At 37.5% G+C, this 15,061-nt stretch overlaps 1 protein-coding gene across 2 annotated transcripts in view; it reads right to left on the bottom strand.

Annotated features, from left to right (window-relative positions):
* The window catches only part of dapk2a (death-associated protein kinase 2a), an 8,445-nt gene extending 1,858 nt beyond the window's left edge, over positions 1-6,587 (bottom strand). For both annotated transcript variants that reach the window (XM_054615249.1, XM_054615257.1), the window contains exons 1-7: positions 6,524-6,587; positions 3,736-3,957; positions 3,221-3,359; positions 1,941-2,070; positions 812-887; positions 560-712; positions 404-449 (exon numbers count right to left, since the gene is read on the bottom strand). In XM_054615249.1, coding sequence (XP_054471224.1) covers positions 404-449; positions 560-712; positions 812-887; positions 1,941-2,070; positions 3,221-3,359; positions 3,736-3,957; positions 6,524-6,585 — 828 coding nt within the window. In that variant the 5' untranslated portion in view covers positions 6,586-6,587. The remainder of the gene's footprint in view (positions 1-403; positions 450-559; positions 713-811; positions 888-1,940; positions 2,071-3,220; positions 3,360-3,735; positions 3,958-6,523) is intronic.
* Positions 6,588-15,061: the final 8,474 nt, after the last annotated feature.

Genomic DNA, 15,061 nt, shown 5'->3' with positions numbered 1-15,061 from the left:
TGTACAAAAATATATATAACACACTAAAGAAGAGGGAAAAAGTGGAAAACGCATAATACGGCCACTTTAAGTCAGACATGTTTAAAGCTCTACACAAACAGCAGGATTGTTAAGAAATATTAATAATTCACCTTATTCTGTTTTTTGAATTATTTTGAATAATTTTCTTCTTCTTCTTTTGGGGCAAAAACTATTTCAAATTTAAATAAAACATTCGGTGTCTGAATTAATTAGTTAATAGTTCATCTGTTAAAATAGTTATTATTGAAAGAAAGAAGAGAAACATTGATTTGAACGGTGATGTAGATCTTACAAAAATAAAGGTTATTAAAGAATTTAAATCATCTATAATTCTGGCTATAATATCACAGACAAAATAAAATATTTAAAGTTTTCACTTTACCTTAATCCACGGGTGATTAAGAGCATCTTGAATAGTTAATCTTTTCCTGTAAGATAAAGAAAATGTTACTAAACTGCGATAATCACGAAAATTACAAAACAAAAAGATTAACTTTAAATTCACCCTGAGAGAAAAATGTTGTTCACCACGTCTTACTTCTTATCCTTCTCCAACAACTGGCGGATGAACTTCTTGGCCGGCTCGCTGGTGTGACAGAAGAACTCCTCGTCAAACTCATAGTTTATGGCTGAAATGTTCCCCAGTGTGTCCTGTTTGGTTTCCCCGAGGAAAGGCGACGCACCGCTCAGCCTGGAGCAAAAACAGGAAGGGAAAAAGAGCGGTTCATCACACAACATGCAGTCAGAGTTCTCCTAAAGGTGACGTTAAGGTATTTGTGGGGTCACTTGCAGGATGTAGGTGATGACCCCGATGCTCCACATGTCTGCTTCTAATCCCAGCGGCTCATAGTTCACAATCTCTGGAGCTTAAAAGGACAACAGATGAGCAACAGGATGCATCTCTGTTAAAGCAGTTCACAAATAGGCAGATTTGTTCAGTTTGACTTCATTAGCATAAGTCTCTTTCTAAACATCCAGTGTCACAATTTCTGGATGTTTTCAAGTGAATAGGGTGAAAATATTTACTTAAATAAACTTCCCCAGTTTTTTGTATATCAAGTTTTCAATAAATATGCAGATGAGGAATTATCTTATTAAATATATGGTCATTTTCATACATTTCCAGAACATAAATATGAACATTGGATAAAGCCAGGTTTATAATTATTGTTTCATTTTGTGGACAAATTAGAGTCCCAAAAAACTGAACAGAGGGAATTTGGTATATGACTTTGTATCACTCTATAAATCAGAAAATACTGTCAAATTTTTCTCCATGTTTTCATCAATCATTCAATAACGTTTTAATTATATAGCACCTTAATAATATGGAAACCTCTGCTCGCCTCGGTTGCTGAGTGAGCCACTCAGATTGGATGAATAGCAGCATTTTAATTTCTTTCATATTGTGGATTTGGAGTCATCTAGTGGTGAGGTTGCAGATTGCAACCAACTGAAAAATCCCTCCGCTCACTACTCCACTTCTAAGACTGTTGGCCCTTTAATTTGACAAATTGAGATCATGATTATTAGGATATATATTAATATTAATTGTTAATTATCTATTAATGAGCTCCATGAATGGGAGCCAATAGGACCCACTCACACTTTCTTCCAGTGATTCTTTCTTTCTTTCTTTCTTTCTTGATGAATCTTCAAAAAGTTGTGTGAAAATTAAAAATGTCCGACTCCCTGTTGGGTTTACGGATCACCTCCAAGAGGTTTCTTTGTACGTCTCCAAATGTTACATCTTCCTACCACATCCTAGTCATCAATGTCACGTTTACAATAGAGATACAAAAGAATCTCAGCAAACAAGAGAATCTAAATACTGTCTATTTATCTGGCATCATTTTTCTGATTCTCAGGTCAAAGGAACTTGTCTTTTGTTGTTTCTCGGTTGCGTTTGTGTGTCTTACCTACAAACTCAGGTGTTCCAAAGATGTTCTTGAACTCAACGCCGGCTTCAATCTTGTGGGCGAGACCGAAATCTATGAGTTTGATTCTGGGCAACGGCACATTCTTGTCCAGCAGCATAATGTTCTCAGGCTGCAGATGGGAGAAGATGAGAGATGTTTTAAAATGTTTGAGAAACACTAAAAAGTACTAATGGCATTTACTATTATTATCGTTTCCCAATTTGAGTCTTTTGGTTTCATTTTGAGTTTCTTTGTAGTCGTTTTTAGTTTCTTCAGTAGTAATTTTGAGTCTCTTTGTAGTCTTTTTGTGTCTTTTTGTCGTCGTTTCATTTGTCTTTGTAGTATTTTTGAGTCTCTATTCAGTCATTTTGTGCATCTTTATAGTATTTTCATGTGTCTTTATAGTATTTTCATGTGTCTTTGTAGTATTTTTGAGTCTCTATGTAATCATTTTGAGTTTCTTCATAGTCATTTTGAGTTTCCTTGAAGATGTTTTGTGTCTCTTTGTAGTCGTTTTTTGTTTCTTTGTCGTATTTTTGAGTTTCTATGTAGTCATTTTGAGTTTCTTTGTAGTTGTTTCATGTTTCTTTGTAGTATTTATGAGTTTCTATGTTATCTTTTTGTGTCTATTTGTAATCGTTTCATGTTTCTTTTTAGTGTTTTTTTGTGTCTCTTTGTAGCCGTGTCATGTTTCTTTGTAGTTGTTTTCTGTTTCTTTGTAGTCATTTTGAGTTTCTATGTGTCATTTTGTGTCGTAGTCGTTTTATGTTTCTCTGTAGTGTTTGAGTCTCTATGTAGTCATTTTGTGTCTCTTTGGGGTCGTTTCATGTTTCTTTGTGGTCATTTTGAGTCTCTCCAGTGTTGATATTGGTCCCTTTGAGTGACATTTTGTAGATGAAAGCCAGGGGCCCTCGACTGCCTGGTAGTTCAGTAATTCATCCCTGGTTTGTTGCTCTTGTTGTTTGAAATTCAATACAATACCAAAAAACACTTTTGTTTATTTGGGGAAAGCGTCACAGAAGATGCTGAATCATTCTGAGTAATTAAAAAAACGGAGCATGAAACAAGCTTTGGTTGCTTTGACAGAATGTCACAGCTGAAGATGAATGAGATAATTTCACTGTGACTCTGATATGGCTCATAAATGTTACATTTGATTGTGGATACAAACAAAAACCCAGAGGAAACCTGCTCATAGAACGCTCCATCCATGAGGCCCGTTGTCTCCTCCACACATGTAGTTAAAGCAGAGTGAAGCATCATGTCTCGTCTGGACCTACCTTGAGATCAAAGTGGGCTATCTTCCTGGCGTGGAGGTAGTTGACCCCCTCCAGGATTTGCTTGATGAACTGAGTGGCCTCTTCCTCGCTCAGAGACTCCTTCTGCGCCAGGAAGTCAAACAGCTCGCCTCCAGAGACCCTGAAACACAGATATCATCCGACCATCAGGGCAGAGGAATACCGTGTTTTACCTCATCTAAATCAGGATATAACAAAGAGAGTGGCTGATATTACAGTTGGACAGGAAAACTTCATAAATGTTCATCAATGAACTTTCGTATTGTGTTGATTCTGGCGGCCCCTGTGGACAAAAGTGGTATTGTTTCCTGACCACCTTATTTTACTGCAGCAGAGTCTGACAGTCTATCCGATGATGAGCTTTAACTATATAGAATTAGACAATCTTCTCTCTGAGAAAAGATTGGAAGAGGCTTTATGTGCTGTAAGTAACTGTAAATGCTCTAACAACAGTGCATTGAACACTCCTCCCATCTTTAAGTACAGCGATCACTCACAGCTCCAGGATGAGCACCACGTCGGTGCGGTTCTCGTAGACGTCGTGCAGCGTGACGATGTTGGCGTGCTGGGTCTGCTGCAGGATGTCCACCTCCCGCTCTATCTCCTCCCGCCGCACGCCTCGAGAGCTCGCCATGCTCTGCCGCTTCTTGATGAACTTGGCGGCGAATTCCAGACCCGTGCTTTTCTCTCGGCATTGCTTCACGATGGCGAACTGCCCGCTGAAACGCAGAGGAGGAAACACAGGGAGGTTAAGTCTGGAGAAGCAAGAGAGGCTGGACTTAAGTAGTTTTTATTAACTGCTAATAACATTATTGTACATTTTAGCTTATCATAGATGGTATCTGCTAGGATTTCAGCAACAAAAACTGCAGTACAAAAATATGTTTGAGGTCATTTTGAGGCAATTTGTTCCAAAGAAAAATCTGACAAGTTTATTTTTCTACTATAAAATCTTCCACTTATTTCTTTAAAAAAATGATGGACTGGTCTCTGCTGGATCTGGGTCTGACAGACGATCTTCTCTCTGATGGTCTCGTTTACTGATGGAGGTCTATAGAGGATCAGGACTACACTGAGACTGGTTCCTCACAGTAACTTTAAGTAAAAGGCAAGTTGTTTGTCCTTCATAAACAGAGTCAGACAAAACATCGAATGGAATCTTTTGTCCCCACATTTTGTTTTCATTCCTAACAGGAAACTCAGATTCATTTAACTGAAGGTTTCCATCAACCACCTGCTGGTTTCACTCCACCACTACCAGCAGCTTCTGTCCTGTCAACTGGTTCTGTGACGTCGAACTTTTCACCCCACAGTCACAAAACTTAACCTGCTTCATTATTCACTTTCTTTTCTTGTTGTTGTCTTGGTTACATTGCCATTTATTTTACTGTTTCTGTCTTTACCATGTAAAGTACCTTTGAGTATCTTATAAAGCGCCATACAAATAAAATGTATTATTATTATTAATGAACCCGTTAAGTAACTTTATTATTTTAGCGTTACTGAATGCTAACTTGTTGTTGTGCATTCCACAATAACAGGAGCTACAGAGCTGAGACGGGATTGTGATTTAATTCTAAATACTTCAGTCTATTTATAGTGTCGTACAAATTCTTCCACAAAGTGATAAAACTGGCACTGATAGATACTAAAAAACTTCCCAATACAAGCAAACACCTAATATAAAATGCTGGGTTTAATGTGTTCTAAAATTCAAAAGGTCAGAGGACTGTACAGCTTTGTCTCTTTATTTCTGGTTCTCTTGACCGGTTTGTAATCTAACACTCCACTTCCTCCTCTGCGGCCCGTCTGGGAGTAGAAATAGCCGCAGCTAAAGATAGAAGAGCCCTTTCAAAAAAGCAGCTCGACATACGAAACAGTTGTCTCCACCTGATGAAGCACTGCAACAAAACTAGGAATAAAACACGACACAGTGTATGTTTGTTACTGTAAAATCACAGGCAGAAATTCCACCAGTAAGGAACTTACTGTTATCAAAGAATACAGTCATTTGCTGTAATAATTTAAGAATTACAATATTTTACAGGCAGCAGTTTCTACCAGTAACCTACTGTAGAATTTACAATAATCAAAAAGAATACAGGAACTTACTGTTACCAAAGAATAGCTCTATTTATTGTAATATTAGCTGTAATAATTGTAGAATTACAATATTTTACAGGCAGCAGCTTCACCAGAAATATACTTTAACATTTATGGTATCTTTACTGTATCAGAGGAATACATTAATCTATTGTAATCTAAATGTACAGTAATCTGTCAGCAGTAAGCAAGTCATTGTTAGAATTACAGTGAAATTCTAACAAACCAGGAGCATTTCATTGTAATCTGAGCTGCAGAGAAAGTCAAAGAGGAAGTTTCGGTTCGAACTGTATGACTCCTGTTAAAAAGGAGGATGAAAAATGTGAGTTATTACAGCTGCAGGAAGCATTTTCAGCATGAAGTTAATGATTCTGTGTAATTTCCATATTGTTTCAGCAAAGCAATAACTGCCTGGTGCAGTGACCGACATGCTTCTTGGTGGTGCAAGTTTTATTCTCAAACATTCCAGTCTAATGGTACTTTATTTTGAAATTTATGTCGTTTTTACTACCAAAAACTACAAAAAACCTCAACAGAAAATTATTGATGTTAGGTTTTTCTTTAGGATGTTAAAAGTTGTTGCCTGTATATTATTTTTATTACTAATGTCGGACTCACTGTTACTGATAACAAGTACAATATATATTTGAATAATGATAGTTATGTGAAGAAGTTGAGCCACACTTTACATCTGCCTCGTCAAATATTTTCAAGGAATTTATGTCCCTTAAAACGAAACATAAAATATAAATAGATTCCCATAAATCTGAATTTTTCATGACATGATCTCTTCAAGTTTTAATGTTTTTATGTATATAACATTTAAATAAAAAAATGCGTTGCAGGAGTTTTGTCACTGAAATACATGAATAAACAAATAAATATTAAGTTTGAACATTTTGCTAGTTTTTAGATGCATTTCATAGTTATTTTTGCATTTAATATTTGTATTTATTGGCTTTGTGTCTTTTTATTTATCCATCTAATACCAGGTTTTTTCTAATGCCATTCATGTTTTTAAATTTATGTCGTCATGAGCTGGCATGTATTCACACTATTAGCTGTTTGGATTCTGATTTGCATGAAAGACCCCACTGTTATCCATTACACTGAATTTAATAACATGCAAATATTTCACCATCAACAGGTAAATGAGTAGAAACGCTGCATGCACGTCTGTACCTTCCCAACTCTTCACCAATCTCATAGAAATCCTCCACTCTCTGTTGTTTGAATAAATCCATGTCTGCAGACTCCTCACTGCTGTCTGTAGTTAGAATTATACTTCTGCTTCATCTCTCTGTTCCTGAAAAGACAAACCAGTTATACAACTATTAGACTTTATGCAACATAACAACAGCAAATGAAACATTGCTATAGAAAATGCAATTGCAGTTTAAAGTTTGAACTGAGATTTACTGGACACTGAAGCAAGAGATTATTATAGTTAATGCCCCAATAAATGATAAAAACATGTATATATAACATGTCTCACGGTGTTAAAGAGTCCTGGTCGTGATCCTGTCCTCCTCCTGTCCTCCTCCTGTCCTCTGTGCGTCTCCAGAGGACTCATGTTCCCAAATACGCAGCGCAACATGGAGAGCGCGTCACACCATTTACTGCAGCATTGCTTATAATGAGATGTAAATATAGATCTTTTTTTATTTAATAACTTCTTTTATGTAGAGTAAAGTTGAATGGCAACAGCAATTCATGTTTATTAAATGTAATTATACACCCTTCCCTAATGCATTACTATGAAAACTTATTTTAGTTTGATGCCAAATTAAAAAACTGGCACAAATCAAGTCAGAAGGTGAAAATAAAAATGTTAAATCAGGCACAAGCCTTTGCAGAGACTTCAGTAAAACTTCACTTTGCTATAACATACATGGAGTTTGGAGTCACCGTGTCTGTGTGCGCGCTCTGCCTCTTGGCACGGCCACCTGTTCAGTTTGCGCGTGCACATATAACACCTGTTCAGTTTGCGCGTGCACATATAACACCTGTTCTCAACTCAACTTGTTCTTATTTATTAATGCTGATTCATTTATACATTTACTATTTAAAGGGTTTAATTTATGTGACTATAGGTTTTGATCCTTTGCTCTCTTTTTGCTATCTTCATAATTATTGGATGAATCCTCATGAAATCTGCTACAGATATGCATGTCCCCCAGAGGATGAATCCTACTAACTTAGGTGATACTCATTCATCTAAACCATGAGGTTGATATTCTGCTGTTTGTGCAAAATGTTTTCATAAGTATTGGATATTTTTCTATTGAGTTTGGTTCAGTCATTCATGTTCCCCAGGGGATGAACCATCATTCATTTAGTGATCCCCTGATGGTTCAACTTGCTCCACCATGAGATTGACAGTTTTTATTGAAATATCTTACAACCTTTGGATGGGCTGTCGCGAAAACTGCTTAAAATATACATGTTCCCCAGAGGATGAATCATACTTACTTTGATGATCCCCTGACTTTTCATCTAGCGCCACCATGAGGTTGACGTTTTTCAATTTGGAGCAAAATGTCATTGTAAATATGTGATAGTTGCTATGCAAACCAGCACAACCATGAGATTTACAGTTCTGACTGAAATACCTTTGTAACTCTTGGATGGGTTGTAACGAAATCTGCAACAGATAAGGATGTTCCCCAGAGGATGAATCCTACTAACGTTGGTGATTCTCTGACGTTTCATCTAGCTCCACCATGAGGTTGATATTCATCATTTTGAGCAAAATGTTACAATAGTTATTGAAAAGTTGATATGGAGACATTCATGCTCCCCAGAGGATGAAACATAGTGATTTTAGTGATCCCATGACTTTTCAACTTGTGACACCATGCGATTGACAGTTCTTAGTGGAATATCTTAACACCTATTGGAAGGATTGTCATGAAATCTGCTACAGATATTCATGTTCCCCAGAGAATGAATCCTACCGACTTTGGTGATCCTCTGACTTTTTATCTAGCGCCACCATGAGGTTAACATTCGTCATTTTGAGCAAAACATAAAAAAATTGGATTGCTTGCTATGGAGTTTGGATTACTCATTCATTGATCCCCTGACTTTTCAACCTTGCAACATCATCAGATTGATGGTTCCAAGTGATATATTTTGGAAACTATTGGATGGATTGTCATGAAATCTGGTACAGATGTTCACGTTCTCCAGAGAATGATTCCTACTAACTTTGGTGATCATCTGACTCCATCATAAGGTTGATACTTATCATTTTGAGCAAAATATGTTTATAAAAAATTGATTGATTTCTACTGAGTTTGGTTCAGCCGTTGATGTTCCCCAGAGGATGAATTTTAATAACTTTGGTGACTCCCTGCCCTTTTATCTTGTGTCATCATCAGGTCAAAACGTATCAATGCTTTAGTTTATGATCAAATTACTTGCGATATAAATGTGGTTCCGTGTGTCTGAATGGCTGCACATGACGTAACAATACATTTGAATTTATTTTAATCACACCCACAAATACAAATGCATGTTCCTAGTCCCATCATGAGCTCCTCCATATTTTACATGAAGTCAAGTAGTAAAATCAATAAAATGAAACCAAATAAATAGAAAAAATGTACTTAGTGACCAAGCTGTTAAAGTTCAATCTGGGGACCAGGAACACGGATAATAAAATGTAACTAGCCGCCCCAATGAGAGCTGGAGGAGTCATCGGTAGATAAACTGAAACAAAACCACCATTCAGATGAGCGAGATGGCCAAAGGAAACATGCAAATGAGGCGTCTCATCTTCCTTTATAGAGTAAACGTCAGCAAAGGAGCATGAATAGTGTTGTAACCACTGCTCCCAGTCACCACTCATGATGGAGATGGATGATATGTCGGCCGTGGACCTGAAGGTGGAGGCATCTGATGGAGGCCTGAAGGAGCTGGTGCTGAGGTGGTTCACAGAGACTCAGGCGCCTCTTATCTTCAACAATGGGAACTTCCCCAACTGGTTCAAAGGCTTCGCTGCACGAAAGTAAGAAGAGAAGTTTATGTTTGTACTTTAAATTGAGATGTTCAAATGCACTGAAAAGATGAACTTCTTCTGATAAGGTTATGAAACTGCATTTGAATTTATTTGAATATAGTTTGCTGCAGGATACAGTAGATCATTATGTTTTTATTCCCACAATGTTTGTTTTTCTGTTAGCTGTTATGTACATTTATTTTGTACTTTATATGGTCATTTAATGCAACTTCCTGCCTCTACCCCACTATCATTTAGAAGTTCTGAACTTTTTACTGCACTAAATGCACTTTAGTGACAGTATAAAAAAAAAATGAGATGTTCAAAACTGAAAAGATGAACTTCTTCTGATAAGGTTATGAAACTGCATTTGAATTTATTTGAATATAGTTTGCTGCAGGATACAGTAGATCATTATGTTTTTATTCCCACAATGTTTGTTTTTCTGTTAGCTGTTTGTTGTTAGTAGTACATTTATTAAAGTACTGTACTTTATATGGTAATTTAATGCAACTTCCTGCCTCTACTCCACTATAATTTAGAAGTTCTGAACTTTTTACTGCACTACATTTATTTGACAGCTTTAGTGACAGTATAAAAAAAGAATGAAACCAGCTCTACCTCGACCACCTACAACAGAAAAAAGACTCCTTACACATAAATGTATGAGTTCTAATCATAAGTACTTTTACTTTACATTTTGCTAATAGTACCAGCAGCTGCCTTAACTTTACTCTCATTTTCAATGTCAGTCTTTAATGTAGTATTTTTTTAATTGCATATTGCTACTTTTCTTAATCAAATAATCTGAATACTTCTTTCACGACTGCGGTTATATGCTCAATATTTATTTATGGTAATTCAAGGTTTTTAGGGAACCTGAAGTTCTTTTTTTATTGGCCTGAAGCAAGTAGTCGTATCTGTTAATATATAAAGTATTTATAGAGTGTATAGTTAAATCTAATATAAAAACCACTATATGAAATATATAACAGTTAACTGATAAAACAGATCATATCAAAATGATTAAAAGAGAGATGGCGTTGGATATGGACTAATGTCATTTAGGAGTCAAAAGTAGTAAAATGAATCTCAAAAACTTATGAACCATACAACTTGAAGGGCTGAATTTGCATCAAAGCAATACTTTGTAACTTTTGCTGAACTTAAAGCTACTAACAGGAACTGTCATTTTGTGTTGACTTTGGCGGTCCCTGTGGACAAAAGCGGTAGTGTTTCAGAGCACCAGAGTCCCTTTAGAAAACCTTCAATCTATTGGTTTCATGTTCAGGGACACGAAGTGTGCAATTTTTTCGTGTCCTACGGCACAACTTTCCTTTTCAGGACAACTTATGTTTAGGCAACAAATCCACTACCATAAATCCAGTCTCCTGGTTGACAGTCGTGCTTGTTGGACCTATCCACCTGACCGTAATGCTCTTTTTTGGATATTATGAAGTACGTCACCAGCTCCGACTGTTGCTTAGTCACGTGGATGCATTTAATTTGTGTCTCTATAATGTTCCTAATTGACTCGGCATTGTTCTCATGCTGAGCGACACGAAAAGAAAACAGACGACACGAACCAATAGATTGCATTTAGTGACGATTTAAAAAACTTCCATGAGACTGGGCTGAATCATCAGTTGTTCAACTTGTATCTCTTTTCCTTTAAATCCCTCTCACGCACATCCCTCAGAGAAAACAGGTATTATGACATGAGCTATTTTAAAGTCTAATTTGCCTATCTGTTTCATCGGTTCCTTTTTCGCTCCTGGCCTCAGGGACACAGAAGATCTACTGAGAGATAAATCTATGGGCTGTTTCCTCATCCGCCTTAGTGACAAAGCCATCGGCTACATCCTGTCCTACAAGTGAGATTAACAAACAAATCTGTTCAACACTGTTCATATGCATATTTGCTGGCCTTTCTGATTCATTTTACTGGTCGTTAAGGGGCCAAGACAGGTGTCGTCATTTCGTCATCAACCAGAATACGGATGGACAGTTTGCCATAACAGGAGACAGTCAGACACACGGGAGTCTGGCGGAGCTGATCAATCACTACAGAGTCCAACCCATCCAGCCCTTTGGAGAATACCTCACCTCCAGTTGGAATGAGGTGAGGAGGGCGTCTCTTATACACATGTAGTTTTTACCTGAAGTAATACACGTTTGCTCTACAGAGTTAGTTTGAGGATCCGCCACTTTTGTTCAGATTAAATCTAAGTAACTTTTCGACTGATTTCTAATGAAATTTGGTTTGAACATTCATGTACCCAAGAGGATGAATAAACAAACGTTTCAGCTATCCATAAATATAGGAGGAAAACCTTTACGGCACTTTGTCAGAGGGCTTTCAGTTGAAATAACTTGGTGTCCAGAAAATTATATCAAAACCTTTTTAGACTTTTTAGAACAGAAAAAGTCCAAAAATACATCATAATCTACTTAACGCAAGAATCAAAATACACAAATTGTAAAAGTATCAAATTAAACCACAAGGGTTTTTTTGTTTTGTAAAAATACAACATACATTTCCAAGGGTGGATGCAGGAAATACATTTGTCAAGTTAATTTCCAAATAATTCAATGTGCCAAAGTGTTGATATGTTGCCATGAAATAATCGAAGACGCACTTTTTCATCCTTTTGGTTGCAATATAACTTTTAGTTCTTCTTCTTCTTTCCTGAAGCACAGTGTTTGATTGTATTTGTATTTAAGATTGTTAACTCTAACCTAACACAGGTCTGTCATTTTGAAAACATAATACAGTGTTTCGTCAACACTTCTACATCTGGAGGCCGTTACGTAGCTCCACCGCCGGTTTAATTTAACTGGTGCCGAGATCATTTACATTGTGAGGTAGACAGTAACGCTGCTTGTTATTTCCAGGTAAACACAGATGAGCTGTATGACGTGGTGAATTACAACGCCAAAGGAAAGTCTGGGCTGAGTGTTCAAGCTCTGCGGAATCTTTGGGACCAGAAACATCAAGATTCAAATAAAAATGACGCTCAGACAGTTCTTCCACCTGCACTGCCCCTTAAAAGCAAAGGCAGAAAGCTGACGGGAACGCTGTCTGTGGACACCGTGTCGCTCTCACAGGTATGACGGAAATGATTCATTATGCACAAGTGTTTGTTTGTTTGTTTGTTTGAGGGATTGTTCCGCAAGTAAAACTAAGTCAGAAAGTATTAAACATGCAAATAATAAATGAGTAGAAAGCACAGTCCTATTCAAATTAACTTAGCAGGATGGACAGAGCGGCAACTATTTTTATAGCGGTATTAACTAAACCCACTTACGTCAAGTCACGGACTCATGAGGTTTTACAGTAACCACTAAAAGGAGCAGTGGAGTAGTGACATTACAAAGCGTAGAAAGACACAATTGAATGCTTTATCCACACACGTCAACTTTGTTCGGCTCATTTTCTGCAACCAGTGTAGCATGAAATCATGGTGGAAATAACAAGCTAGCTAGCTAGTCTGGTTGCCATGATACAGATTATTCCCAGAAGTAAAAGTATGGGCACAAGGTAGCAAAAGTACTTGCTCTGGATCAAGCACGTAGGGAAAAAGATCGTCTACCTAGCTACCTCGCTAACTAGCCCCAGTGCTCTTGGCGAGCTGCGACAACATTTTGTCACCATAACAACTAACAAAAAAAAAATCACCATTTCTTTTTTTTACTAGTCAAATGACCAATGAAAACGTTCAATGTTCTGTCTACTCAGGCAGAATCCTCAGGTTCTGAAAAGTTAAGCCAATGCAGACCTGTCTTAAAGCTGCATTCTCTCTACTGTCCACAGGGGGCGACTCCTCTGGTTGTATAGAAGTCTATGAGAAAATGACTCTACTTCTCTCTTGATTTATTCCCTCAGTAAACATTGTAAACATGAGTTTATGGTCTCAATCTCTAGTTTCAAGTCTTCTTCAATACAGCATGATGTTCATTTAGTAAATGATGCTCCATTTAGAGTCAAACAGACCATAAAGCAGGGGATGCTTTAGGGCGGGGCTACACACTGATTGACAGGTCGACACCAGAGACGTTGTCCATGTTTTTATCGTACAACTTTAACTGTTTCACAGTGTGTTTTCACTTCATGAAAAAATTTGGTCGCCTAGAAATGTCTTAGATCCTCCCTCTTGTGTCACTTCTGGTTGCAAAAAAACAAGATGGCGACCGCCAAAATGCCAAACTCAAGGCTTCAAAACTGTAGTCCATAAAACCAATGGGTGACATAATGGTGACAACTTCTTATAAACAGTCTGTGGTTCTACTTCTATTCTGTTTCAATGGTATTGAGCATTGCTGGTTTTGCTTGTTCACAATAAGAAGATCATGTGATACCAGCAGTTACTAATGGACCACATGGAGAGACTATTTTTTCATCCATAATTCTCGTTGTTCTGGTGTCATGTCTTTCAGGGCGTTCCTCCACTACCAAAGAGAGGCCTTCTTCTGGGCTGCTCCCTGAGTGGATCTTTGCCCGACACCACATCCCAAACCCAGATCGACTCTAGCGGATCAGAGGGAGTCCGAGGAAACACAAACCCAGAGGACTCGTTCAGCACCGCTCACTCCAGTCCTCCTGAGATCAGGAGCACATCTCTACCGATGCTGAACCACAGCAGCATCGACGAAGAGGAGACGGAGGAAGAGAAGTACCCCAACCAGCTCAGTACTTCCACCTTATCCACATCTCACTCACCCACTCCTCTGAAGATGTCCAGCTGTCAGACCTACTCCCTCCTCGATCCCAGAGACAGCCCGAGCAGCTTCAGGTCAGAGCAGCCGGGTGTGGAAATGTTGAGGTCCTACCCGCTGTACCAGACCTCCACGAGGTCTGAAGGGGGTTCAGCTCAGGGGGGAGAGGCCACGTACTCCAAGGTTCCCCAGAGGCAGATGCCGGCCGGGCTGCCCGATAACACCTATGAGCTGATCCCACGTCAGGCCGCCGCCGACGCTGACGCTGACGCTGATGCTGATGCTGACGCCGTCCAGGGAAACACGTACGAGTCCCTGGACGATTTGAAGAACGGAAAGTCCAAGTCCACCTGGGGAAAAAATGTAAGTCAGAACCAATAATCAGAGTTGTTGTTGTTGTTGAAAGCATGGAATATATAATTTAATGTCTCTCCTCTTCTTTCGGTTTGCAGAATAAAATATGGAAGAAATTACATTCTGATTTCAAGAAGAAATAAAAAAGGACTCAGCGACTGTTTTGATATTTTGTTAACTGAGACAGAAATGAAATGTGAATAACAAATAAATCCCTTAATGATGGAGTTTTATTAATTCAGAGAGTCATGTAGAATACAGATGTTTAAACACTGCAAAAAACGAATACATTTATTATAAGAAAGTTATTTTTCTTTAAATGGTGAATGTTTTATAATAAACAAAATTAAGATTTTTTTAAAGTTATTATTATTCATATTATTCATATTATTATTAGCATTAGTATTGTTGTAATGAATGTTTGTAATTTGTGTATTTTGTCATTTTATTTTCAGACAAATTCATTTAAAATTTTAAAGTAAATCATGAGTCTCTGGTTTGTGCCTTTTTATTTAATTGGATTTATATATATATATATATATATATATATATATATATATATATATATATATATATATATATATATATATACATATATATAACACTGCCCCAAACCAAAATGACAATCAAGCTAGATTAATTAATAC

The sequence above is a fragment of the Anoplopoma fimbria genome, chromosome 2 (genome assembly GCF_027596085.1).
Source record: "Anoplopoma fimbria isolate UVic2021 breed Golden Eagle Sablefish chromosome 2, Afim_UVic_2022, whole genome shotgun sequence".
Taxonomy (NCBI): Eukaryota; Metazoa; Chordata; class Actinopteri; order Perciformes; family Anoplopomatidae; genus Anoplopoma; species Anoplopoma fimbria.
The sequence above is the reverse complement of the archived record's forward strand: the minus strand, read 5'-3'. Positions and strand labels throughout refer to the sequence as shown.